The sequence below is a fragment of the Xyrauchen texanus genome, chromosome 10 (assembly GCF_025860055.1).
Source record: "Xyrauchen texanus isolate HMW12.3.18 chromosome 10, RBS_HiC_50CHRs, whole genome shotgun sequence".
Lineage (NCBI taxonomy): Eukaryota > Metazoa > Chordata > Actinopteri > Cypriniformes > Catostomidae > Xyrauchen > Xyrauchen texanus.
Window position 1 is genome coordinate 24913194 of NC_068285.1, and position 26335 is coordinate 24939528.

Sequence of the window (26335 nt, forward strand, 5' to 3'; positions counted from 1 at the left end):
AGGCTAATGTTATCCACGACATAACATTCTGAGGTAGCTATCTTTGGAGGTATATAGCTTTTGGTGGGTATTATAAAGAACAATAAAGGGAAAAGGTGTGAAGCATCTTCACCTTTATGGTTCCTCTGGGGTAGCCTGCCTCGAGGCATGTATGGTGAACAATTGAACTCACACAACCACAAGCAAGGCCACATTATTAATCTTGGTATTTTTGAGCTAAGGCTTAGAAATGGAACAAACCTCTGTTCCATATCATAATTTCAACTGAAATGAATAGGGCATATTTTGCACATCATGTAGTTACTAAATCTTACATAAGAGTTTGTTTGAACTGTGTAAAAAGAAACGTTTTGATAATTTAGATGGTTGGGCTGTATATATTTGGCATCAGTTTGGACACAATGTAAAGCAACATTTTATTACCAGAGGACGCGTTGCAAAGGGAAGTTTTGGTTTAAGCAGAAAGCCCTTTGGTAATAAAATATAAAGAGGTTTTGGCATAATTATTTGTTTTGTTTTATCATGTACTTTAACTTCCATTATAGAACGAAATGGTCTACAATATCTTCTAATGCTACCATTTGGTGTGTTTGTGTGCGTATTTCGCATATTAGCATACTGATCTTAAGAGAGTAAAGCTACTAGGATAGGCCAGCTCAATCAGCCTATCAGTGACGCTCTAGCATTTTTTTTGTAGTGAAGACAGGATAATTTACTGCACTCTTTAGCAATAGCAGCAGTTTGGGTGACAGACAGGGAAATGAAAAGGATTAAAGGGGACTTTGGTGGGCAGGCCAGGCAGAGGAACCACAAGGAGGGAGATACCTTGGGCGGAGGATACAGTGCTAATGCTATCCAGTGCCTGTGCCTGTGCCTGTGCCTGGCAGACTGGACGAGTGCTGCTCAATTAGAACCTGGCACTGTGTCTGATGATCTGTGTTGTTACCCTGAAAAAATTAAATAAAATCAAGAGTCAGTATGTCAAGTTTCCCCTTCACAAAGCCTTGCCATCAAAGAGCAACACTCCCAGCTGGAAAATCCAGCTTAAGATAGTAGAAGTGTTTTGAAACATGGAATTGGGTTTCTAGCTGGTCCAAGCTGGTCATTACCAGGTACAAGTTGCTAGACCATACTGGAACAGCTACAAACCAGTTACCAGCTGATCATACCAGCTCAAGGTGGTCAGGATCGTTTTTGGAACATGATGGCTGTTCGACTAGCTAATGGCCAGCCTGGACCAACTAATAACCAGCTTTGACCAGTTTAAACCAGCTACCATGTTCCAATACACAGCTATCAGCTTAAACTGGATCTTCAGCAGGGCTTTTTAGTGAGGGGTTTCCATTGCAATGCCAGATTTTCAGTCAGTGAGATGTTAAAGCTAAATCTAGTTACCGATGGCCAACAACAAAAATGCTTACAGGAAAGATTCATGTGTTACTTTTACCATTGAATAAAAACAACGTTCCTGCAGAGGAAACTGATAAGCCACAGCAGTGACAGGGTATAAAAATAGACACAGCATTACAATTAACACACTATATCTTCTAAAGACTACTTCTTCTCAGTCATAATTTCACAGCTCAGTCAGACTAATGCAGTTACCTGTGGCACTAATTCAATGCCTTGAGCAGGGTGTGTTAGTCCCTCTTTAGGGATGCTGTTGCTCTGAGTGTGTTGCCCTCCATCTTCGCCCTGTGGCACAGACCAGCTTTCCTGAGTCCCCTTTCTGCAAAGGAAGCTGAGACAAAAATCGAAACACTCAAAACTAGATAATAAGTGCATAGTATATGAGTACATTAATTAATGCAAAAATCCTTGAAAAAAACATAAACCGGTCAGATAAAGAGATTTGTGCACACAGTCAACTTACGTCAACTAACCAAAAGTGAAATATCCATTACCTGCGCCGGTATCCAAACATGAGGAAAAGCATGCAGAAAATGATGCAAGCCATGCCAATGTGGATGCCAACCACAATGCTGTTCAACGAACTCTCAACACCCCTGCAGTTACACTGAGTCTCCTCTCCTGAGCCAACAAACACGATAGATTCATCAGAATCCATTATAAAGTGCATTTAAGAAATAATAGCATACAAGGGCTGTCAATTTAACACGTAAATTCAGTTCACCAAAGACATCTGTCTGACACATGCATACACAGACAACCAATTAAAAAGTATCCCAGAGAGAACACAAAAACGCATCCTGTGTGAATGGCACAGGATAGATTGATTGTAAAACGGATTCCTTTGGACTTCAGGCCAGTAATAGGCTTATGTTTATTGATACAGACATAAAACAAACTCAATGATTTACTCATCTGCCAGAGTAATGTCTTAAATTATTTTCATTAGGAAACTTTCTCAGCAAGTATTCGTGTACGTTGAAGTATGCAATAATTTTGATTAATTAATCAGCACATCGTGTAATTCATTTGATTAAAATTTAAATTGATGTGTAGCCCTAAGACATACTTCGTTAAATATTGCCTACACAAACTCACAGATCAAACAGTAAATTCTAATGCTTGATCATAATTTACCTGCACTGGTTTTAGCACTCTTTCCATCTTCAGCCAGTGACACTAGTTTCTTAGAACAGTCACTCTCTCCATTGCCATTGAAGGCCACCAGTTTGACTTCGTACACAGCTCCAGGGTCTTCGAAACAAACAGACACAGTCAGTTTCACACACATTGCACATCAATCACAGTTAACCCTGCATTCACTACACACACACAAAATCGAAGACATCTATATAGAGCTGGTTTTGCCGTTGCAATAGAAATATTGATCATGTGAATCATAGTTATTGAGGTCCAGAGTTTGAACCTTTAGGCTTTGTTTTTGCTGTTGTAAGACCTGCTGTTTTCTCAATATCTCTGTTATCACACTTCTTTTCAAGTTCCCATTTCCTGTCATGGCACTTCTTTGAAAAGGCTATGGCACACTGTTTTATAAAACGGTACAGGGAAATCTTCATGTCTTAAAAGAGAATCCATTTGCTCCCTGGTGCTCATGATATACGTCAGGTTGTGTATGAACAGCTCTTCAGTCAGGCTGAGTGAACGAACATTTCAATTATCATTGCCCAAACACAATGGCAACCTCAGATGGAACCAAACTCAGCTGAGAGAGCACTTGTATCTTTAGGATTAAACTTACAAATAAGCAGGTCCAGATGCAGTCTGCAGACCTTTTCTGTCAGTTTTAGGGGGAAATAAGTGCAATTCTATTAAATGGATCTAAATATGACCAAATGTGTTATACAGAGCTAAGAGAAATACATTCTAATTGATAGCTGATAGAATAATCAAATTAGCCAAAATATTCTATAAATAAATCAATAAACAACTGGTGAGGAATACTTAGGGCGTGATGGGAGTTCCAATTCTGCACAAATCTGTGGAGATGTTTGAATAGTTCTGCATGTGAAAATTCTGCATGGGCCTGGAAATAAGTCTATAGACTAAGGCATAATTGAAAATGTATGAATGTCATTGCATTAGATTAAAATATAAAACCAAGTGGTTTTCTCACCAAGATGAGAGATGGTGTAAGCATTGACATGGCATGGCAGCTGAATCGGCCCCTGGATGTCTCCGTGGGGGACCCTGCAGTAGGACAATCGGAAACCTTCTGTTTTGCCAGGTTTATTGGGTAGCTCCCATAGAACCTGGATTGCTGTGGCATTCACTGCTTTGGTGAAGAATGTAGGTGGATTGGGCACTAGATTGGGTACAGAGAGAGAGAGAGAGAGGGGAACTGTAATGAGTCTGAAGGGGCATGGAATATTGTCAAAGTTCATTCTGCTCAAGCAAAACCATAAGGTGGGTAGGCAAAATACAGGCTACATGGTGAATGAAACAGATGCTCAGACATCTGGGAGAAAGTAGGGAGGGAAAGAGGTGAAAATACTAAAGGACATGGGAGCAGACAGATGAAGCAAAAAATGCTGACATAGTACAACTGGGAAGAAAAACAGAGAGAGAGAGAGAGAGAGAGAGAGAGAGAGAGAGAGAGAGAGAGAGAGAGTTGGGGGGTTGTGATAGTTTAAAACTGTCAGGAATGTGTGAACTAAGCAAAACACAAATGCAAACTGGAAGTGTTGTGCAGCCATAAAAAATCACTCAGTCCATAAAAGCTATTTCACTATTTTAAATCTATATGGAGCTACATACCGCCCCCTAGTGTTGTAGCAACGACAGTGCTAGACTTTTCACTGGCACCCAGAGGAGAGTAGGCCTTCAGGTAGATGGAGTAGATGGTGGCTGGTTCAAGGTTAGTGAGGTCATGCTGGAATGTTGTCTTACTTACTGCCTCCTGCAGCTCTTTACTTTCAGGCTCTGGAAAGACAAAAATGTGCATTCATTATATAAGGGAGCTTCAACAGGTGGTCCGCCAATTATAGTTTGATCTCAAACAAAATTTTGTGAAAAAAGAAACTTAAGATATGTGTTAAATAAAAATACAATATTAAGTTAACAACAACGAAAGCTAAAGATAAGAAGCTAACGTTCTGCTAAATCTTTCATTGCCCATCCCACATTCAAATGTATTAAGTTCAATTAAAATGTATATTCAAATTAAAAGTGTATGACTTTGTAAATCAATAATGATTATTTGAATGTATTTGCAATGTAAACATCATAACAACATATGTAAATACATTAATATGTACTATACCAGGGTCAGAAATTAAATGGGGCAATAAGGCATCAGAAATCTACAAACATTATACTGATTTTTGTTGTTGTTGTAACATCTAATATATTTCTAGGCTTAGTTATATTTATACAATTAATTATTATTACATTTGATATTAAATATGCTTTTTTTAATTAAATAAAATAAAATTGTATTTTAAAATTAAATCAGTTTAATGTTCTTACATTTTACTTTTACTTAACTTAAAAGTATTTTGCATGAAAGGATGGCACAGTGTGTTTTATATTGTTTTAAAAAACATGCCCTCATATAGCTACATACTGCCCCTTAATAAAAAACTTACACATAGATATTGTACTATATACATGTTATTATAGGCCAGGCTTAAAACACAACACTCAGTTTTATTTAACAATGGGTCCTTGACTTGAAAAAGGTTGTAGATCCTTGCATTATATAGTATTATTTCAACAATGATTGTAGGGAACAAAATAACACATTCGGTTCTGAAGAAGAAGAACATCAGAGCTCCATTAATCCATAGATACCCACCGCCATACTTGCGGATGTGCAGCACATATCCTATGATACCATCTGTGATTTCAGCAGGTGGCTGGGTCCAGGAGAGCTGCAGGGTGGTTTTAGACAGAGTTGTGGCTTTCAGACCCTGAGGGGAATCAGGCAGCTCTTTGGCCAGAGACACAGCCAGACGAGCACTGGCCTGGTTAGTACCAGCAGAGTTTTCAGCTATGCACTGGTATATGGCCTCATCCTCTGATGTGATACGAGTCACTGCCAGGGTGCTACAAAGAAGTAATAAGGTAATCAAGAATCAATAAAAGGTTAAGACATCACAAAGGCTTTTTTAAAATCTTTATTCTGAATGTAATAAATTATATTTCTTTGAGGCACTGTCTGTAATCCTGTAAGCAATGTTGCACACTTTTCATGACAGAAAATGTCAAACAAGAGAACACTGACATCGTGTGGATGGAGTTGGTTTTTCCCCTTTACAGTTAACAAAATTTTTCTGTTATTAAAACAAAATATGCATTGCTGTTTGTAGCGTCTGTGTGTATTGCTGCAGTAAGTTTGTGTGTTCCTGACTGACATGATAACATGTGTGTACCTGTTATTGTTTGTGAGTTTCACGTTATCTCCGGGTGTGAGTATCTTTCCATTCTTCAGCCAAATGATATGAGGTTCGGGAACTCCCTGAGCGACACATGTGAACACAGCACTGCCCCCTGCTGGCTTAGAGATAGACTGCGGCCATTGAATGAACTCTGGAGGAGCTGAAGAAAGAAGGAAATATACGGTGAGGCATAAAGAAAAAGAAGGCAATATGAGCACATTGTTTCAAAAGTTTAAAGTGCATTTGGAAATTTATAGAAAACGTATTGTTGGCAAAGTTAGAAAAATTTATTGTTTTTATTGATATTAAAGGGATACAAATTTTGATTCTCTCATCATTTACTCACACACATGCCATCCCAGATGTGTATGACTTTCTTCTGCAGAACACAAATGAAGATTTTTAGAAGAATATTAGAGCTCTGTAGGTCCATTGCAAGTGAATGGTGGCCTGAACTTTGAAATTACAAAAAGCACATAAATGCAGCATAAAAGTAATCCATACGAATCCATTGGTTAAATACATGTACTCTGAAGCGATATCATAGGTGTGGGTGAGAAAAAAATCAATATTTAGTCTTTTTTTATTACAAATCTCCACATTCACATTCTTTTCTTTTTGGTGTCTCATATTTCTTGTGAATATCACAACCTTTTGGGAAGACAATTTATATTAAAAAAGGACCATAAATATATACTGATCTGTTTCTCACCCACAACTATCTTATTACTTCTGAAGACATGGATTCAACTACTTAAGTCATATTAATTACTTTAATGCTACCTTTATGTCCTTTTTGGAGCTTCAAATGTCTCGCAATCATTCACTTGCATTGAATGGACCTACAGAGCTCTAATATTCTTCTAAAAATCTCCATTTGTGTTCAGCAGAATAAAGTCATACACATCTGGGATGGCATGATTGTGAGTAAATGATGAGAGAATTTTCATTTTTAGGTGAAAGAATCTTCTGAAGAGCTCATTTCTGATGTAGTACTGCCGAATTGCAATAGAGGGAAGCACTGAGAGATGTTTTCAAAAAGGAATCAGCATGACAACAAACACCATGACTGAGGAATTACCACTGAAGCAATACAATTATTTCATGCAGAGCTCAACTATCACAACCAATGAAATACTATGTGCTTAACGGTTTCATTTGTTAAGTTTTTAATATTTTTCTTTTCCTATAATGATTGTGAACATTTTAGACAATCCTGAAATAATATAGACGTTATTTCCCCAAAATGAAATGAATCAAGATTTTGTTTGTAGTATATTCTATAGCACACAAAATCCAAACATAAGATCTTGAACTTAAACTCTCCTTTTTTTTAACTATACTTTTTATAAATGACCTCTGTTGCCCCTTCCATGGTTTAGCAGCGCAGATGCCGGTTCACCGTTCCACTTTACACCCCTTCAGCATCTGCACAATGGCCATGCATATATGAAGAGCACTCCAGACCCCAGGACTGTGCATCTCATTGATCTATTGACACCCACCACAACCAAAAAACCCCAAAAGAGCCCCTTCTCTATGGGAAGAGTGTTCGATGTGGTCTGAAGAGGTGTAGAAGGTCATAGGTCAAAGGGAGCCCTATTTCAATAGAGAGCTATTAATCAATGCAGGCACGGATCTTTAAAAAAGCACTGCTTCCCCCTCAAAAAGATTTTAACCGCTGGACAAAAATATAGATTTGAAAGATCAATATGAACTGTGGAGAAACTAATTGTGTTTTGCAGCTGATTGTTGTGCTTTTCATCATTGTGTCTTGACAATGTCAATAAAGAGATGAGAAATCATTAGTGATAACTCCAGATTCAGAGTCATGAGATATATCAGATTGCTAAAACATTAGATACAACAGACTTTTGGTATTATAAGTAAAAAAACATGGCCACTTTCAGAATAGCATACTACCTATTCTGAATTTAGGCCCATCTATTGATGCACTGTACAAAATATTTTGTCAGACAATCTAAAAAAGAATTGCTCCACGGGGTTATTTCTAAATAAACTTATATATAATAAAGTCCATAATTATTATTTAATTTGACTGAATCAACCTAACCTAAGTTATTATCCACTTTTTCAGTTTGTCACAACATATGTTAAATATTGTATTTTCAAAACAGGTTCCATTTAAAAGTAAACCAAAAGACTCATGATGTGAGATTATAATACCGTAACAAAATATCAAGTACCACCATAAAAACACAAAATTAATCATATAGATGCTCACAGACCTGAAATGAAACATGCAGCCTTTAACAACACAGTGCAACTCAGGCATTAGGGTCAGGGTGAAAGTGGGAGAGGCTGGAAGGGTATGTGTATAATGAAAATATAGCAAGGCACAATAGGACAGAGGTCACTTCAGAGGCCAGATGTATCCCTGAATAAACGGTGCACTGTGTGTGTGCCTGTGTGTGTGTGAGGAGGGGGTGTCATTTATCAGTCACATCATTGTCGCACTCTCCTCTCCCAAGATGCACTTCACACTTGAACCTGAGTAGAACTGTTTGTGTATAAAAGACGAATAGACATCCTTGAATTGAAATGCTTTAAACTGAGGAGAGGGACAAAATAAAGTCTGTCTCTGAGACGGAACCAAAACATGGTGCATTTCTCTGGCTGATATAGCACTGTTCCACTATATTGTACTGTAATAACTTTCTTCAGTTGATGTTTAACATTAGTTTTGATATTATTTAACATTAGCCTCCAAAAGTATGGGATTTACCATGTAACTGAACAGTAAAAGAAAATGAAAAAAGGGGAAAAATCTATCAGGAAAGCCAAATATTTGCTTGAATGATGTCATAATATACTGTATATATTACCTGGTTTGAAGTAACTAAATATTACTGCATTAATCTGACTACACATTTTACCAGTGTATATGCAAGGTTAATTTATAACCATTAAAGTCATCCACATGCTTTTGAAAGCAGAATTTGGAAACTTTTCACAGTAATAGTATATATATATCGTGCTAAAATTTTAACATATATATATATATATATATATATATATATATATATATATGTTAAAATTTTAGCACGATATGCAATAACCTACTAAAATGTCAGCTTACTGAGCTATTTCCATCTTATCTAACCCTTAAAATGAGCTTTGTTGGTGTAACCTAATGTATTCACGATGAATCAGTTACAATATATAAAATAATAATTTCGATGTAAATTTAGGTAATTAAGATGCACATTTTGTAGGTTAAATTTTTTTTTATTGTAGTGATGTCTTAGTTATATTCTAAGTCAATTTAATTAATGTTTCAATTTTAACTGTTGCACAATTTGCTTTGCATGTTTTACTGCATTATCAATGGTATATAGCTCAGATAAAAGGCTGCTATGAATAGAACACACACATAAACACACATGCATTGTGCATACCTTGAAATTATTTTATTGGATTTCACTATATATAGTTTCCCCTGTCTACAGACAGGAAGGAAACACAATCTCAGAGTAAAATTAAGTAAAAAGCAGCAGATCTTTGGGGGGATTTAACGTCCACATACTATGCAATCCATCACATGTATTGATCAGTTATTCTTTTAGTTGGGGCTCAGATCTGACCTTGGATTTGATCAGGTGGCTAGTCTTTATTAATTTAATTCTGTTGATTTGGTGTGTGACTTAAGTAATCAATTTATTAATATTATTGAGTAAAATGCCTGGCTCCTGATGTGTGATACTTTTCATATTTACCATTTCATTCATTTTGAAGGGGATAACAAAATGAGACTTACATTCTATACTCAATGTAAAAAAATGTTTTGTCAAGTAACTCATCTTATGACAAGTTGTTATAATAGTACAAGATGGTGAAATCATAAGAAATCGTATGTATTGTCTTGTACAAAAACGTACGACTTTTACTTTCGTAAAGATAAATGGGATGAACAACGTTATTTCCATTTTTCCTCATTTTAACCCCTAACCAAAACCTAAACCTAAACATTAAGTCACTTTCTACCCAAACCCTAAACCTAATCACGATTTTAATAGGAAAATAACATGCAGGTTTGAAACAGGACAATGGAAGGGTATTACAGTTTATTGACGTAAATCAGTTATTTGTATTGCATACAAATGTGACCAAATTTGTTCACAGACATTTTTTAATAAAGTGTTGATATGAGGTTATTTAATTTTGCTGCCTGTGTTGTATCGATTTGAAATTCTATTGTTTGATGTTGATTTATTGTTGTCTATGGAAATAGGTGTAAAAAGGACCTTTTTGTCCCAACCAAGTTGTACAATATCTTGCTTTCACCATCTCGTACAAATAATTACAAGTGGTCATGAGACTATGTTGCATTACATAAAAAAATGACAATAGAAATACAAATTCTTTAGTGAACTAAAAAAACCTGATTCATGTGGTAACATCTAAATTAACGGGTTCTCCTCAAGTCCAAATATTATTGAATATAACTGAACCAATCTGACTTCATTAGGTTACACCAACAAAAGTAATTTTTAAGAGTTACATCAAGCAACAATAATTTCTGATTGGAGTTTCTATTGCAATTCACTATATGTATAGAATACAACTGCTAAATATCTATTTCAAGCCACATATAATGACATACTAAAGAAAACATTATATGTGAGATATTTCTGCAGCCTAATATGCTATGTAAGCCAACCCCCTTTAAGATCTGTGAAAGATACTTTTCCACTTTAACATAAGGCACTTCTGCTGCACCTATGGGATCTGCATCTTAAAGCCTTCTGAAGGATTTCCCCTATCCTTTCATTTTTCAGATGAAAATAAAGGGTGTGAACATGAAAATTGGTCCACTCAACTGTTATCCCTTTAGAGTCCCCCCACCCCTTGAACTATGTCACCCGCTGCCACTAACCACCAGCTGTGACGAGAACAACTGCCCTCATAATGCTATCGAAACAGCGGGGGAGGGGTTATAAAGGACCATCACCCTTCCTCATTTGAAGACCATCCATTCTGCCTGCCCCTCCCTCACCTCTTCATCACCTGTCTGTCAGTGGAGACTCCTCCCCCTCAGCTCCCTTACTTCGACCATTCGCCTAAGAGCTTCCTAGGCCAATGTTAAAGGTGAGAAATGAGAGGTTAGAGGTGAGAGGGGAGACCTCACTCCTCCCAAAACATACACACAAAAACTCGGACTTTCTGCTGCTTTTTCCCTGTCTGTCTCGCTTTTGTTCTCTGTTGTCCATTTCCTGGCTCAGCACCTGTCCAGACCAAAACTTTTAGCTCAAAGCCATGGCTCAAAGATTTTGTGAAAGTGCAGACCTCACATTCAAAAAGAGCAGTCCAGCTTGGAAAACCATAAACAGACCTCTTACCTTTGAACATGACTAGGATTTTTTTAGGCCTTTTTACTTTTGTGACTGGCAGATCACATAAATGTGATTAAATTTTTAAGGCTAAATTTGACTTTGCTTCACTTGATTTACCTAATGATACTTACCTAATGATCTAGGTAGGCTTTTTCAGGGTTTATTGTGAATGTTTTTAGCCAGCTAGTTTCTCTTTTGGAGAAGTAACCCAGCCAATTCCCTTTGTTCCTATTTTACACAAAAAGTAGGTCAATAAATGAATCAATACATTCAAGATCACCTCCCCCAAATGGCTTCACTGCCAATCCTGTTGTAAAAAACTGATAAGGGTGAATATTGATTGATCAGGCTGAAGCTGGGCTTTTGGGACATACATAGAGAAACCAAACCTGGGTGTAAACTGACAACAATTTAACAAATGAACAGCTGCATGAAGCAAAAAGACATGAGGATAATCTTCACTTTCCCATGAGGATTTAATATAGCATTGTGTTTAAATGATATGGCTATTTTTTGTCAACTATCTTACTCTTAGTCATCACTTTTACTGGGTATGCTTATATCTTTGTGATTATGTTAGTTTTAGTGCTCTGACTAAGAAGAAGCTTTACATTCTTTTGAATTGAATGTTAAACCACTTATTTTAATTTGCAGGCTTATGTCTGATTTACCCATTTGTGCTCATGTTGTTCCTTCTTAAAGACTCCCAATGAGCCACTACTTTGAAGACAGACAATGAAAGGAGCATATATGTATACATCAGGGATATATGATCAGGCTGAATGTATGGACAGTGGCTGTGTGATGGATGAGCTGTGTCACAAGGGTGTTGAAAGGGGGATATCCCCTAACAGCTGACTCCATTACCCTCGCTATTCCTCTGCACCCTCAGCCCCAGCTGGACAGCACCAGCAGGGCTTGATTACTATAATGGCAGTCAGGGTGTCACAGCATCTGACCCAGTACAGAGTGAGAAAAAGCCACCTCCTCTGTAGGGCAGTGCCAAAGGTGAGAGAAGGGAGGGCTTGAATATTGACTTCTCTTTCTGGGCTGTCCAGTCATCTTTCTGGGGTCATGATCAAATCCAATTCAGGTTGATGTCTGGTCATTGTCATCACATATGCCAAGACTAACATTCATTACCTTCATACACACATATACTGTATGCACCAAAAAATCACACAAACTTACAAACAGAGATATACACCGATAAACCACAACATTAAAACCACCTGCCAAATATTGTGTAGGTCTCCCTCGTACCACCAAAACAGCACCAACCAGCACCTCAGAATAGCATTCTGATTCAGCATTCTGTACACAATTGTATAGAGTGGTTATCTGAGTTACCATAGACTTAAATTCTTGAGTAAATTCTAGAGACTGTTGTGCATGAAAATCTCAGGAGATCAGCAGTTACAGAAATTCTCAAACCAGCCCGCCTGACACCAACAAACATCCATGCCATTATCTAATCAGCCAATCTTGTGGCAGTAGTGCAGTGCATAAAATCATGCAGATACAGGTCAGGAGCTTCAGTTAATGTTCACATCAACCATCAAATTGGGAAAAAATTTGATCTCAGTGATTTGGAGCGTGGCATGATTGTTGGTGCCAGTTCTGCAGATTGAAATGCCTTATTGATGAGTAATATCAACAGAGAATGGCCAGACTGGTTTGAACTGACAAAAGTATACAGTAACCCAGATAACCACTCTGTACAATTGTGGTGAGAAGAAAATAATCTATGAATGTTATTCTGAGATGCTGGTTGGTGCTGTTTTGACGGCACGAGGGGGCCTACACAATATTAGGCAGGCGGTTTTAATGTTGTGGCTGAATATGCACATATACTATATGTCATTTTTGTTCCCATAAGTTTCTCTGCTGCGGTTAGTGAAGTTTGTAAACAATAAAATAATTTAAATAGTGGTGCCTTGTGAACTTACAGTATGTAACAACAATTAAACAGTGATTTATCAGTGTAGGGTCAGCTATTGTCTCATATGCAATAAAAAAAAAAATGTCCTTCATGTGGGGACATCTAAATTAACTGATTTAATTTAATTCAGAAATGTGACGACAGTTACCTATAAATTAAGCTACCCCGATGAAAAAAATATTTTGTGTGTTAGATCAAGTAGAAATCGATAACTTGGGATGACAATGGCAGGTAAGTACTTCTTCAGAGTGGGATTGGACCATTTATTGAAGCTTAAATATACTTTTTCTGATTCAACATATCAAGAGAAACTGAACTTTATCTATCGCATGACATAAGAATACAGATGTATGAAAAGATGAGAAGCCATGAGAAAATATAAGGGTAGTTTTGAGACATGAGTTGCAGATCAGTAAGAAACAATTCATCAATAATATTTGTATCACTGGATTTTAAGAGAAATCAAGTAAGCTTACCTTGCACTACAAGCCTGCCCAATGCGGTACGCCTCATCCTGGTACCAGGCCGGTTGGCAGCACACACATACACTCCAGAGTGTTGTAGGGAGACATCCGAGATCATCAGGTTCCCTGTGCCAAGCACCTGAATGCCCTCCACTCCAATAGATCTGCCATCTGATACAAATGGACGAGGAATTAAATTTGAGAGGTTCAGAACAATTCTAAATGTTTCTGTTTGTAGTTGCATTTAAAGTTATTGTGCTATAAAGTGACCGTACTTGGACAGTTTAAAGGGATAGTTCACCTAAAAATAACAAATGACCATGTTAGCCTCAGTCACCCTTGACTTTCATTGCATCTTTGTTCCATACAAGGAAAGCACATTATATGGTGGCTGGGGCTACAATTCTGCAGAATATCAGCTTTTATATTCCACAGAAAAATTATATGGGTTTGGAACAAGATGAAGGTGAGTAAACAATGACAGAATGATCTTTTTTGGGTGAACTATCAGTCAGTATGAGGATTCTTACCAAGTCTACTCCAAGACACAATCGGCCGAGGGTTTCCTGTGGCAATACACTCTAGGATGGCGGTCTGATGAACGGTGATGGTGAGGTTCTGTGGGCCAGACAGGATGACTGGCTCCTTGTAGGTGCGAGGGGCACCTCCTGAGAGGAGAAATACAAATAAAGATATCAGAAGTCTGGTGCTAAATTACAGATCACTAATATAAGGATGACATCTGACATCATGACATTTCACATAATTAATGTGCTGGTTGAGTCCGCCATCAAACCGTGCCATCAATACAAACATGATTTAGTATGTTATGAATGTACTGGATATATAAGGTGTAAGGTTGTGTTGATGCAGTCTGGTGTGTTTGTTTAATGCATGTAGGGTCAAATGAGGGGTACTGACCAATAACGTTGAGATATGCTTCATGGCTATATCGTGTGTTGGCTATGTTGGTGGCCACACAGCGATAAACCCCAGCATCTGCTTTCTTAACTCCTGTAATCTGCAGAATACCCATTGGGAGGAGTGTGTACCTGGGGAGAAAGAGTAAAATGATTGTATATGGTTTTAGAGGGAGAGTTTATGAGAAATTATAAGGAAGTAGATTAATTGAGTTAAGAGGAAATTTAATGGATTACCTTTCGTCAAATGTTCCAAGCACAACACGGTCCTTCTCCCAAGTGATGTTGGCCTCAGGAATACCATTGACCTGGCATTGGAAACGTGCAACACCTCCCTCATCTACTGACATTGACTCTGGGTGAGTGTGGAATTTAGGGAGCGCTGTAGGACAAATAGACAGGAGGTGAAGTATTATAGGTACAGTTGAAGTCAGAAGTTTACATACACCTTAGCCAAATACATTTAAAGTTTATTACAATTCCTGACATTTTATTGTAGAAAACATTCCCTGTCTTAGGTCAGTTAGGTCACTACTTTATTTTAAGAATGTGAAATGTCAGAATAATAGTAGAGAGAATGTTTTGATTTCTTTCATCACATTCCCAGTGGGTCAGAAGTTTACATACACTTTGTTTGTATTTGGTAGCATTGCCTTTAAATTGTTTAACTTGGGTAAACTGCTTTGTGTAGCCTTCCACAAGCTCCTCACAATAAGTTGCTGGAATTTTGGACCATTCCTCCAGAGAGAACTGTTGTAACTGAGTCAGGTTTGTAGGCCTCGCACATGCTTTTTCAGTTCTGCCCACAAATTTTCTATCGAATTAAGGTCTTTGTGATGGCCACTCCAATACTTTGTCTTTGTTTCCCCTAATCTATTTTTTCCACAACTTTGGAGTTATGAGTGGGTTCAGTGTCCATTTGAAAGACCCATTTGCGAATGAGCTTGAACCTCATGGGTGAAGTCTTGAGATTTTGCTTCAGTATATCAACATAATTGTCCTTCCTCATGATGCCATCTATTTTGTGAAGTGCACCAGTCCCTCCTGCAGCAAAGCACCACCACAACATGATGCTGCCACCACCATGCTTAACGATTGGGATGGTGTTCTTCGGCTTGCAATCCTCACCCTTATTCCTCCAAACAGAACGATGGTAATTATGGCCAAACAGTTACATATTTGTTTAATTAGAGCAGAGGACATTTCTAAAAAAAGTAAGATCTTGGTCCCCATGTGCACTTGCAAACTGTAGTCTGGCTTTTTTTTTATGATGGTTTTGGATTCTTCCTTGCTGAGCAGCCTTTCAGGTCATGTCAATATAGGACTTGTTTTACTGTGGATATAGATACTTGTCTACCTGTTTCCTCCAGCATCTTCACAAGGTCCTTTGCTGTTGTTCTGCGATTGATTTGCACTTTTTTCACCAAACTATGTTCATCTCTAGGATATAGAATGCATCTCCTTCCTGAGCAGTAAGACGGGTGTGTGGTCCCATGGTGTTAATACTTGAATATTATTGTTTGTACAGATGCATGTGGTACCTTCAGGCATTTGGAAATTGCTCTCAAGGATGAACCAGACTTGGGGAGGTCCACAATTTTTTTCTGAGGTCTTGGCTGATTTCTTTTGATTTTGCCATGATGTCAAGAAAAGAGCCTCTGAGTTTGAAGGTAGGCCTTAATATACATCTACGGGTACACCTCTAATTCAGTACAATCAAGCTTAAGTGTTCCTTATTGTCTAAAGGCTTGACATGATTTTCTGGAATTTTCCAAGCTGCTTAAGGGCACAGTTAACTTAATTTATGTAAACTTCTGACCCACTGGAATACTGATATAGTTAATAAATAAATAAATGTAATAACATGTGGTATAACATTCATTCTTACTGGTACATATTCTGTAACACTTTACAACAAGGTTGTATTCACTAACATCGTTAGCTACATTAGTTAACATGAACAATCAATGAAAAACTATTTTACAGCACTTATTAATCTTGGATAATACTAATTTACATCTTAAATTATCATTTAAAATGTTCATCTGTATAGTTTAGTAGAGATCTAACCCAGCTGAAAAAAGTCTTAAAGAAGACTGTTCAAGCAGGTTTGGTTTGCTTCTTTTAGAGGTGTTTGGGGGACTTGTCAGCTTGTCAGGGTGGAAGACTCACTGGAAGACCAGCTTAACCCACAGAAAACCAGCTTAGCCAAGATGGGAGATAAGTGAGACCAGCAGAACCCAGAAAAACCAGCAAATCCTTTTAAGCTGGTTTAAGCTGTTGTAATTATTATTATTATCTCAGCCAGATATCTATTTCAAATGGTATTATCTGAGGAGCTAAGCAATTTGGCATGATCCATTACCTGTATTCACCCAATGTGAAGTTAAAAGCATAATATTTGTGTGTGTGTGTGTGTGTGTGTGTGTGTGTGTGTGTGTGTGTGTGTGTGTGTGTGTGTGTGTGTGTGTGTGTGTGTGTGTGTGTGTGTGTGTGTGTGTGTTTCAAGTGTTGATATGATACTGATCAAAGGGTATTTTAAAACACCATAGCTGTAAGCTAATACACGATTATCTACTAAATAAAATATCCCTTTACTATATCTCTCAACCTTGTAAAACTTTGATATAAGTGATATTGGCAACTCAAATATTGATTTCCATTGGGGATGTTAGATGAGTTGCTAAGAACATAGTGGTCTAAATTACCTGGTCATTCTTATAATCAATAAAGGGGTGTTAGAAATAGGGGGCTCTAAATGGGAGTGCATTGCCATGGTAACTCAGACCTTCTGGGAAGCATGTAGCAACAACCATAATTCTACTGGATTATCACCCACCCTACTGCTTTTACCAGAGGGAGAGTAAGAGGAAGATGGGCTAGCACACAGCAAAAGCAGGGGAACAAAGTGGAAATATCTCCACTATGTTGTTGTATTGTTGCTGTACTTCTTGCATATAAAAATGAGTGATCACTAAAAGTGAATCAAGGAAGGTAGGTAAATGATGTATCCTTTTTTGGGTGAACTGTCCTTTTATGTGTAGTAATGAGTCTGTTCATTTGATTAGTTGTCCATGTTTGAGCTATGTTTTGCTGTCACTCACATGCAAGCTGCACACGGGCCTTGCGGCTGACCAGCATGCCGTAGTGATTCTGTGCTGCGCAGTAGTACTCTCCGGCATCAGTAGCATCTCCATCCCGTCTCTTTTGGAAGCTGCGAATCAGTAGTGTGCCATTGGATAGGATCTTTGCCCGGCTGCCTATCCCTGGAAGAACTGGCACTCCATTCCTATGCCACGTCACTGTGATGGGGCCTTCGCCTTCAACCCTGCAGTCCAACATCAGAGGTCTGTCCCGTACTGCAATCACATCACTGGGTTCTGTAAGGAAAGCCAGCTCAGAGCCACTACACAAACCTAAAAGTGAAAGAGAGAGTGGTTGGAACAAAGACAGACCCTAAACATATAAACATATAAATTGTTTACAATGCAGAATAAAGATAATGGCTATGATTACCTACCGAAACAGACTACATACACAAAGACTAGTGATTAAGTTAAATTTAACATGCTTGTTTTAGCTACTTCTCTTAAAATAGTTATCATTTTGAAATTATCTGATGTTCTCTTTGGTTAAACATTTATTTATTAAAAAAAATTCATTCAACATTTGATTCAATTCAATTTTGATTTTATGATATACATTGGCCCCAAAAAGTATTTGGACACATAGGACACGCTTAAAATGTATGAATGTCATGCATTCTCTAACAAAATTATCCAAATAAATGTAATTTATTTGAAAGAAAAATGGCAAAAGCACTTTTTAAGCAAAACATTTCACAAAGTTGTATTTGGACACCTTCTGGTTGTTAAAATTTGTGGAACATATCCAGAGTTAATGTTAAGTTAAATAAAAGGAGGATAGCCATTGAAAGTGACACCTCAACACAGTAGGCCTGAGGACAAACTTTCCAAAAAACCCAAACAAACTGCTTTTGTGTTCTTTTCTGGACTGATGTCATTGTGAGCTTTACCATCTAAGCATTTCTGCCTATTTACTCATTATCACCAAACCAAACCTGACCATCACAATAGAGACAAACGCAATGCAACCACTGAACCATAGAGGTCTCTGACAAAGCCAGAGTAGAAGGGATGGAGAATTAGGGTGAGTTATGGGGTCAAGTTGAAAGACCCTCTTTTGAGTAAACCCACCCTGATAACAATAGCACTGTAACGTCACCCTTTACCAAAAAAAACCTCCCGGCAACCACCAGGAGCCTTCTGCAGCTCTCTCAGTCTGGACCATCTGCCCCCCACTTATACAAACCCCCATCATTCCAAACACCCAGCCGGTCACATTTTCCATTCAGTCTGATTCCAGGGTGACTTTCCCATGCCACTGGCTCACCCCAGTCCTCGCTCATTGTCAACTCTTGCTACATGGCCATTCCACACATCTTCTGGGCTTTTCATATGGAGAAACCCAGACCTTCGGAGACCTTTGGAGATAGCCAGTGTCTCTGGCAGCTGTTATGTTAAAGAGCACAATTCTATTCTTGAACTTGCACTAGATGAGATGTGAAGTACCTATAGCATCTGTTATTGATGCAACATAACTCATATTTCAATATGCACTTCTGTTCCTCTACTTGCTAAACATGCTCATTTCTAACCACTGGGATCTTCTGCATCCCCTTGCACTTGATAACAACAGCCATAGCATGATAGTCATAAGTAATTTTTGCTAAGTAAAATGCAAAGCATGGAAAATGGTGCATTAGTCTTAAATAATACAATTTCTGCACTGTAAAAAGCAGTAACCTACTTGCTGCTAAACCTTAAAATTAGTTTAGTTGGTCCAACCTAATGTATTCAGGTTGAGTATGTGATGTCAAATTATATTTTTGACTTCAATCAAACCCATTCATTTAGATGTAATCACATGAAGCACATTTTTTAGGTTAACACTTTTTTCAGTGTCTTTAGAGAGCTCTTTGTTTTGCATCCACACCATTAACTGAAACTACAATTTAGAGCTAAACCAGTTGATGCTGTGTTAAGTCCCCCACGTGCTGCCAAAACAGCACCAGCCTGCATCTCAGAATAGCATTCTGAAATTATATTCTTCTCACCACAATTGTACATAGCGATTATCTGAGTTACAGTAGACTTTGTCAGTTAGAACCAGTCTGGCCATTCTCTGTTGACCTCTCTCATCAACAAGGAATTTCCATCTGCAGAACTGCTGCTCACTGGATCAGCAGTTACAGAAATAATCAAACCAACCAGCCCATCATAGAAGCGATTATCTATTCGGCCAATTGTGTGGCAGCAGTGCATAAAATCATGCAGATATGGGTCAGGAGCTTAAGTTAATGTTCAAATCAACCATCAGATGATTGTTGGTGCCAGACGGGTTTTGAGTATTTCTGTAACTACTGATCTCCCAGGATTTTCATGCACAACACTCTACTAGAATTTACACAGAATGGTGTCAAAAACAAAAAACATCCAGTGAGCGGCAGTTCTGTGGATGGAAATGCCTTGTAGATGAGAAAGGTCAACAGAGAATGGCCAGACTGGTTCGAACTGACAAAGTCTACTGTAACTTAGATAACAGCACTGTGAAATTGTGGTGAGAGGAATATAATTTCATTATGCTATTCTGAGAGGCAAGTTGGCGCTGTTTTGGTGGCACGAGGGGGACCTACACAAAATTAGGCAGGTGGTTTAAATTTTGTAACTGATCGTGTATCTGGGATTCTCCTATTGTACACATTGAGCAGATGTAGATGTGAAGAGTCTGTCTCGTCCTTTCCATTTTTATGAGGGCTAGCTTACATCTGACCCTTCCCTTGCTTACTCTTCCACCCAAAGTGTTAATGAAATTCAAATGTCTCAGGGGAAAGAGGGTTATGTCATACAAGCTGATTCAGAGTTACTGACACTATAACCTGAACTTAGGCAACAGAAACATAATAATGTTAGCTTCCTAAAGCCCATTATATTTGAGGGCATAAAGGTATATACTGTATGATAGTGGGGATGTAAATGGCCAGGATCTGCCATAAAACGTTTCCGCAAGCAATTAGATATGTATTAACATGAAAAATTCTGTTTCTGTCTACCTCACATTGGAAAACTACAGTATGTGTTCTGTGATCTTGACCAATTAGAAAGGTTCGTAATTATACTTCAAACGTTATTATTAGTCTAAGATCCCCATTGTTGCCTCAATGGTGGTAATTGTGCAAAAGGTTTGTTAATAACAAGGCTTTGTTGATGGGCAAGATGTATTCACCACAACAGTCAGAAGTTAGTCTTTATATGCTAATAACCAATTCCAACCTTCTGTTGAGACCCCAACAGAAGTGTGATTAAGAGCTCAAGTCTGGGGATAATTCTGATCATTCAGATGAGAGAGGGACAGAAATGGGTTTTGGGGGGAATGTGGAGGGTGTTGTGAGCAGCAGGAGACCACCACACATCCCCACCCCTTGGGCTGTGACCTCAGTCCCTAAAGGGTAATGAGAGAGTTGGTGAAGGTTGGATGAGCAAGGTGGGGCCTACGGCAGACAGCCTGTGTCCAGTCACACACAGTCCCTGCCCCCAATTCCATCCATTGTCTCCAGTCCATGGTTGGACCTGAACTTCACAAACTATTGTTGTGGCCAGACTTCATTCTAAATATACTGAGTAGGCTATTCCATAAACATCACTGCAGTACTTTCAATAAGAAGGCATTGTCAAACTGAGTATGAATGTATGTTCATTGTAGTAATATTTGAATCTATTAAAAAAAAAAACATTTATTCACTCTCATTTATTCCAAATCTGTTTGTTTTTCTCACTTATGTTATGCGGAATAACAAACTATTTTCTTAATTATATACAGGGTTGGAACCGCGTGAAGGTAAAAGATGACAGAATTTTCAAATTTGGGTGAAATATTCATTTAATACTGAAAAAGAAAGTAGTAAAATACATTCAATCCAAACTAAAGCGTCCTGTATTGAAACTATGACCGCCTTAAGTTTAAGAACAACACAGTGTATCATAAGCCTGTATTAAAGGCTCATCTCTCTAGTAAGAAAGCTAATTATAATTTCTATATGGCTCTCCCTATTGTGTAAGATTTTAGCATGACTGAAACTGGGCTGCCATTTTGAAAATGTGATATAAGCCTTTTGAAAGAAATTTCAAATGCATATGAACAATTGTAAATTCTTCTCGCTCTCTTTTTCTCCAATTATATCAATGGTAACAGCAGGAGACCTAACATAAACAATAGCTGAATGCAAACTTGAGGGAGGAATTGTAAAGAAGCTGGGAGGAAAGGGGGGATCATACTGCTCCGGTGGGCTTCTTTTGACTCCATAATGGGAGTTAAACTCTTCCTGACAACAACTGCCACATGCTGCCTGCACAAACAGTCTTTTGTGTCAGTCGTTTGAGGCAAAGTTGTCTTTTGTTTAAACATTGATTGCCATTAGGTGGCATATGCCAAGTTCAAAGTCATGCAAACACACTTGCATTTCCAGTCAAGAGAGGAAACAACCCCTTGCAATTCACTCCACCCTCCTCATTAACTCATAAGCCCAGTTCAGGATGCAAATTAGTATGTATCACTAGACATCTAGCTCCTCTTTTCAGGATCAAAAATAAAGTGATTTTTCTTTAAGCATGCTTTTACATATACTGTATGTATGTATGTATAAATATATTTATATTGCAAAACTAAATGATTCTGTCAATTAGACAATTCTGTCATGTCTGTAGGTCAACAGCCTCTTTATGAAAAGTCTTAGCCAAACATAAAACCTTTAGATAAAATCAATAAACAATATGCTCCAGTTGGAGAGGGAGAACACCCCATCACATGGCCTCAGGTCTTTAATTATTGGGATAAGGACCAGAAGGGGGACCAGGCTTTCCATTAAGGCAATCTCATTAATGGAGGAACCAAGGGTTAAAATGTCCCTTGTCATCTACAGCATATAGGTTTATAATTCTTTCTTTCTTTCTTTCTTTTTCTATCTATCTATCTATCTATCTATCTATCTATCTATCTATCTATCTATCTATCTATCTATCTATCTATCTATCTATCTATCTATCTATCTATCTATCTATCTATCTATCTATCTATCTATCTATCTATCTATCTATCTATCTATCTATCTATCTATCATAGGGTTTTCTCAAACATTTGCCTTACACATTCTCCTTGTTTTCCTGCTTATTAAAGATTGGGAGATGTTTCCTATCAAACTGGATAGGATTTTCAAGCAACCTTTATGATTTAGTGTCACCTCCCCTCAAGAACTTCAAGCAAGAAAATGAGAATATAAATTTTGCTAATTTTTCAAACTATTCAAAGTCTGCCTCAGTTTAAATTTATTTTGGGTCAAATTTCCCACAAGTTTCTCAACAGGAAGGAGGTTTGTGTAGATTAGTTCCACAGATCTGTGCTGTGATTTCACTCAACTTCATAATTGTACCTTCAGCAGGGGAGAGGCCTGGTGTATTACCCTCAGTCCTACAGCTATAGAGACATTGCCCACCCACTGCAGCCTTAGAGTGTACAGGCCTGACTCACCAATTTAATGCTTATGTGAATTAGCTGGATGAGGTTCTTGTCAGAATTAACCTTATCTAAATGTCTGCGGGAGATGTGAGTGAGAATTTGCCAGAGATTAGGAGTTTGTGGACACTGTCATGGGCAGCTGTGGAGGGATAACCCTAGCATAAACATATTCCGGTATGCACACATACACAAAGCCATGCACCACTTTAAGACTTTCAAAAAAATGACCCCTGCCTCCTAATAAGGCCGGACCAGTGTTATGGAGATGAGGGTGTTAGGGTCAGGTCAAAGGGGGTAGGGAGAGGTGGCCACTTTTGTCTTCATGGCTCTTTTTTTGCTCCACCCACTTTTGACTGCTCTGCTGTCCAAGAGGGGGACCCCAAAGGTTAATACTGCCCAAGGTCACCACAGTCCCTCTGTCTATAAGGTCATCTGTCCCCCTCCTCCCTGTGACTCACCATCTCCTTCTGTTCAACTTTCCTACCATGTTTATTTATTGTTCCACATGAGATGTATATAGAATAATACACATGATCTAATCTCATGGCATAACCTCTGGTTTGAAAATAAACCATTTTGATCCAATGTCCTGTCTAGTAATTTAATCTCTTTATATTATTATAGGGGCAGCACAGATGTGATTTATCTTTTCTTATAAAACCATAATTCAATATTATTATAATAATAAGATCTTAGGATTTGGTGCAGGAAATTTTAATTGTATAATATAGCATTGTTATATACTGTCGATTTGTATTGCTTTTACTGTGTTATGCTTTGAAATGTTTCATGGTTTAGAGGCAATAAAGTAAAGAAGGAATGCACTAAAATGTTCAGATCAGACGGATCTACTTCGGTGAAAATCTATGCTATTATTTGATTCTATTTCTTTCAAGAAAAGGACTAAGGCAATGCCCCCCAGAGTTGAATAATCTAACAATTGTTGGCTATTTTACAATCTAAAAATGTAAATGCAATTAACTGCTTTAAAATAAATACTAAACTGCTACATAATTGTATTCTGTTAAATATAATGACCATTTCATGTGTGTTCATAAATGTTCCAATTAAAAGTTAATAAGTTCCTTATTATATGGGCAATACTTTGTGAATACTAATGAATCACATGCAAGAAATAAGAAGCAAGAAAAACAAATTCAAAAGGCAGCTTAACATCTGAGATTACTTTCATAAACTTTTAATGTCTGCAATCAAATGTCTAAAAACTGGTCCTGCATCTGGAAAAAACAAACTTTACAACAAGAGTGTCTGTTGTAAGTCAGGACAAAAAATTAGGTTAATATTTAAAGTTATACGAAATGTAATATTTGAACTAGTTTTGCCCTAATCCCCTCTTATATTAATGAACTACCGAGAACATCATGTATTCAAGCAAGGGCAAGACAACATGACAGCAAATAGGGCATTTAAATAGGCCTATATAATCTGTAAATCTTGACTTTTGATATTGGGTTTGATTTGGTGAAAAATTGATTGATTTCATTTAAATTGAGGGATAGCTCTTATGGCTGTATGTAGACTATTTTATTCCTTTAGCTTTAGATAATAATTATTTTCTTATAAAAGTGGAAGGATTTGATCAATTAGACCTCTCTTTAAAAAAAAAATCTATAATAATTTTCTATATATGATACAATATAGCAAAGTAAACAGTTCCAAAAAATCTAAAAGTGCACACAGCTGGCAACTCAACAATAAGTGATGGTAAATAAAAATAACTGATGTTTCTACCACATGTTTTGTCTGACAATATAGAATGTTAAGACTATAGTTTATACTCACATGGACCAATAAACGTCAGGAAGGTCAGTAGAATCCGTGGCTTCATTTTCTTGTATAAATCCTTTCAGAAATTGAAAACTGATTCCTCTTTGGGCTTTTAAACGAGTTTAAAAATATCGAACAATAGAAAAAAGATTCCGATGTTCTAATGTTCTGTTCAAATGTTTTCCTATCCATATAAAAATCCCCAAATTAGTTCTACAATTGAAATGTATTCTCCAGTCGGACGCTGCTGGCCACGTCCAAGGCCACTTTGAGAATACCCTCTCGGCAACTTCAGCACCAGCGGAGAGCGCCGCTCTCATTCATTATTCATGACACCCGCGGTCAGTGCACGGACATTGACACGGGCGCTCTCGCTGTCAGGATAGGTGGGTCTCTGATGGACCAATCCTTAAACGCGGCGCAGCCTTTGGGGAGGTACGCTATGACCGACGTGTATTTTAGCAAAAATGACGATTTTTTTGCATCACCACAAGGAATTTAAACGTTCTTTACTCGTATTGATCATTTGGCAATGGAATGACCGATATTACTGTGATCACTGTTGGGCTTCTCACTGATTAAATTGATTAATTGCATATAATTTGCGATCATAAAAAAGAAAACTAAAGTCTTTCATAGGTGACCAATTCGTTGAATCCAAACAGGCAATAACCTACCTGATCTAAAAAATAAAATAAAAAATTAAGTATGAAACATAACCAGGAAGAACTGTATGGTGTTAAAAGTTATAGGCCTTAACCATTTGATGGTCATTGTTGTAGACAGAGCAATTCGTATTGTGTGTGGTTTGAGGTTCATTTGAAGGGACCTGGTTAATATCAGTCCATATTTCTGGGTATAAGAGGATATAATTTAACTGAAGTCTCACTGTTTATATTACAGTTCAAAAAGAGCCAAATCATAATGCCTTGCATTAATATCCTTAGAGATTCCTGCATTTATGTATTTGGATTCATGCATTACTTTTTGGTGTTAATGTAAGTACTAATATGATAATACATTTCCTATTCTAGCCTAATCTCTAGCATCCTAAACTCTCATAGTCCAACCATTCTAGGAAACCACTCTCACCCTGTGGTCACACACCCTGAACCATTAAACCCAGGAAATCATCCACCAAACTGGTTCAATTAGCAGTGATTAGCATATGAACTAGTATATTAATAGATCTGCATGCTAAATAAAGGGTTGCCTGCCCAGGGGCCCATCCTCTCACATTAAAGACTACTAATAGAAGGGAAGTGTATTTAGAAAACAAATTGAATAGGGAGTTTGAGATGCAGAAAACAGGTTTGATTTAGTACAAAATAGACTATAAAAAGGCTGTTAAACTGCACGCTGGCAAAACATATTCGCATAGCAAAAACATATACATGAACTTTATATAGTGAACTAATTTACAAAAATGGAGTATGTAGTATGTAGTATGCATATGAGCGAGCCCATT

General features: G+C 37.6%; 1 protein-coding gene across 1 annotated transcript; it reads right to left on the reverse strand.

Annotated features, from left to right (window-relative positions):
* Nucleotides 1-851: 851 nt before the first annotated feature.
* LOC127650095 (immunoglobulin superfamily DCC subclass member 3-like) lies at nt 852-24928 on the reverse strand. Its single transcript, XM_052135294.1, has 14 exons — nt 24883-24928; nt 17592-17903; nt 14725-14869; nt 14489-14619; nt 14098-14235; nt 13580-13738; nt 5802-5967; nt 5225-5475; nt 4186-4350; nt 3545-3733; nt 2548-2664; nt 1905-2031; nt 1606-1741; nt 852-947 (listed from the first exon to the last, which is right to left on the reverse strand). Exons 1-14 carry the CDS (start codon nt 24926-24928, stop codon nt 852-854), a joined length of 2178 nt encoding a protein of 725 aa, XP_051991254.1.
* Nucleotides 24929-26335: the final 1407 nt, after the last annotated feature.

Bases quoted from the DNA above. Each gene is read 5' to 3' on its own strand.
- LOC127650095 (XM_052135294.1), bottom strand. From the start codon at position 24,928: ATGAAGCCACGGATTCTACTGACCTTCCTGACGTTTATTGGTCCAT. The intron at 14,870-17,591 runs GTGAGTGACAGC...TTTGTCCTACAG, and splicing joins GGCCCGTGTGCAGCTTGCAT to CGCTCCCTAAATTCCACACT. The intron at 13,739-14,097 runs GTAAGAATCCTC...CATTTGTATCAG, and splicing joins TGTGTCTTGGAGTAGACTTG to ATGGCAGATCTATTGGAGTG.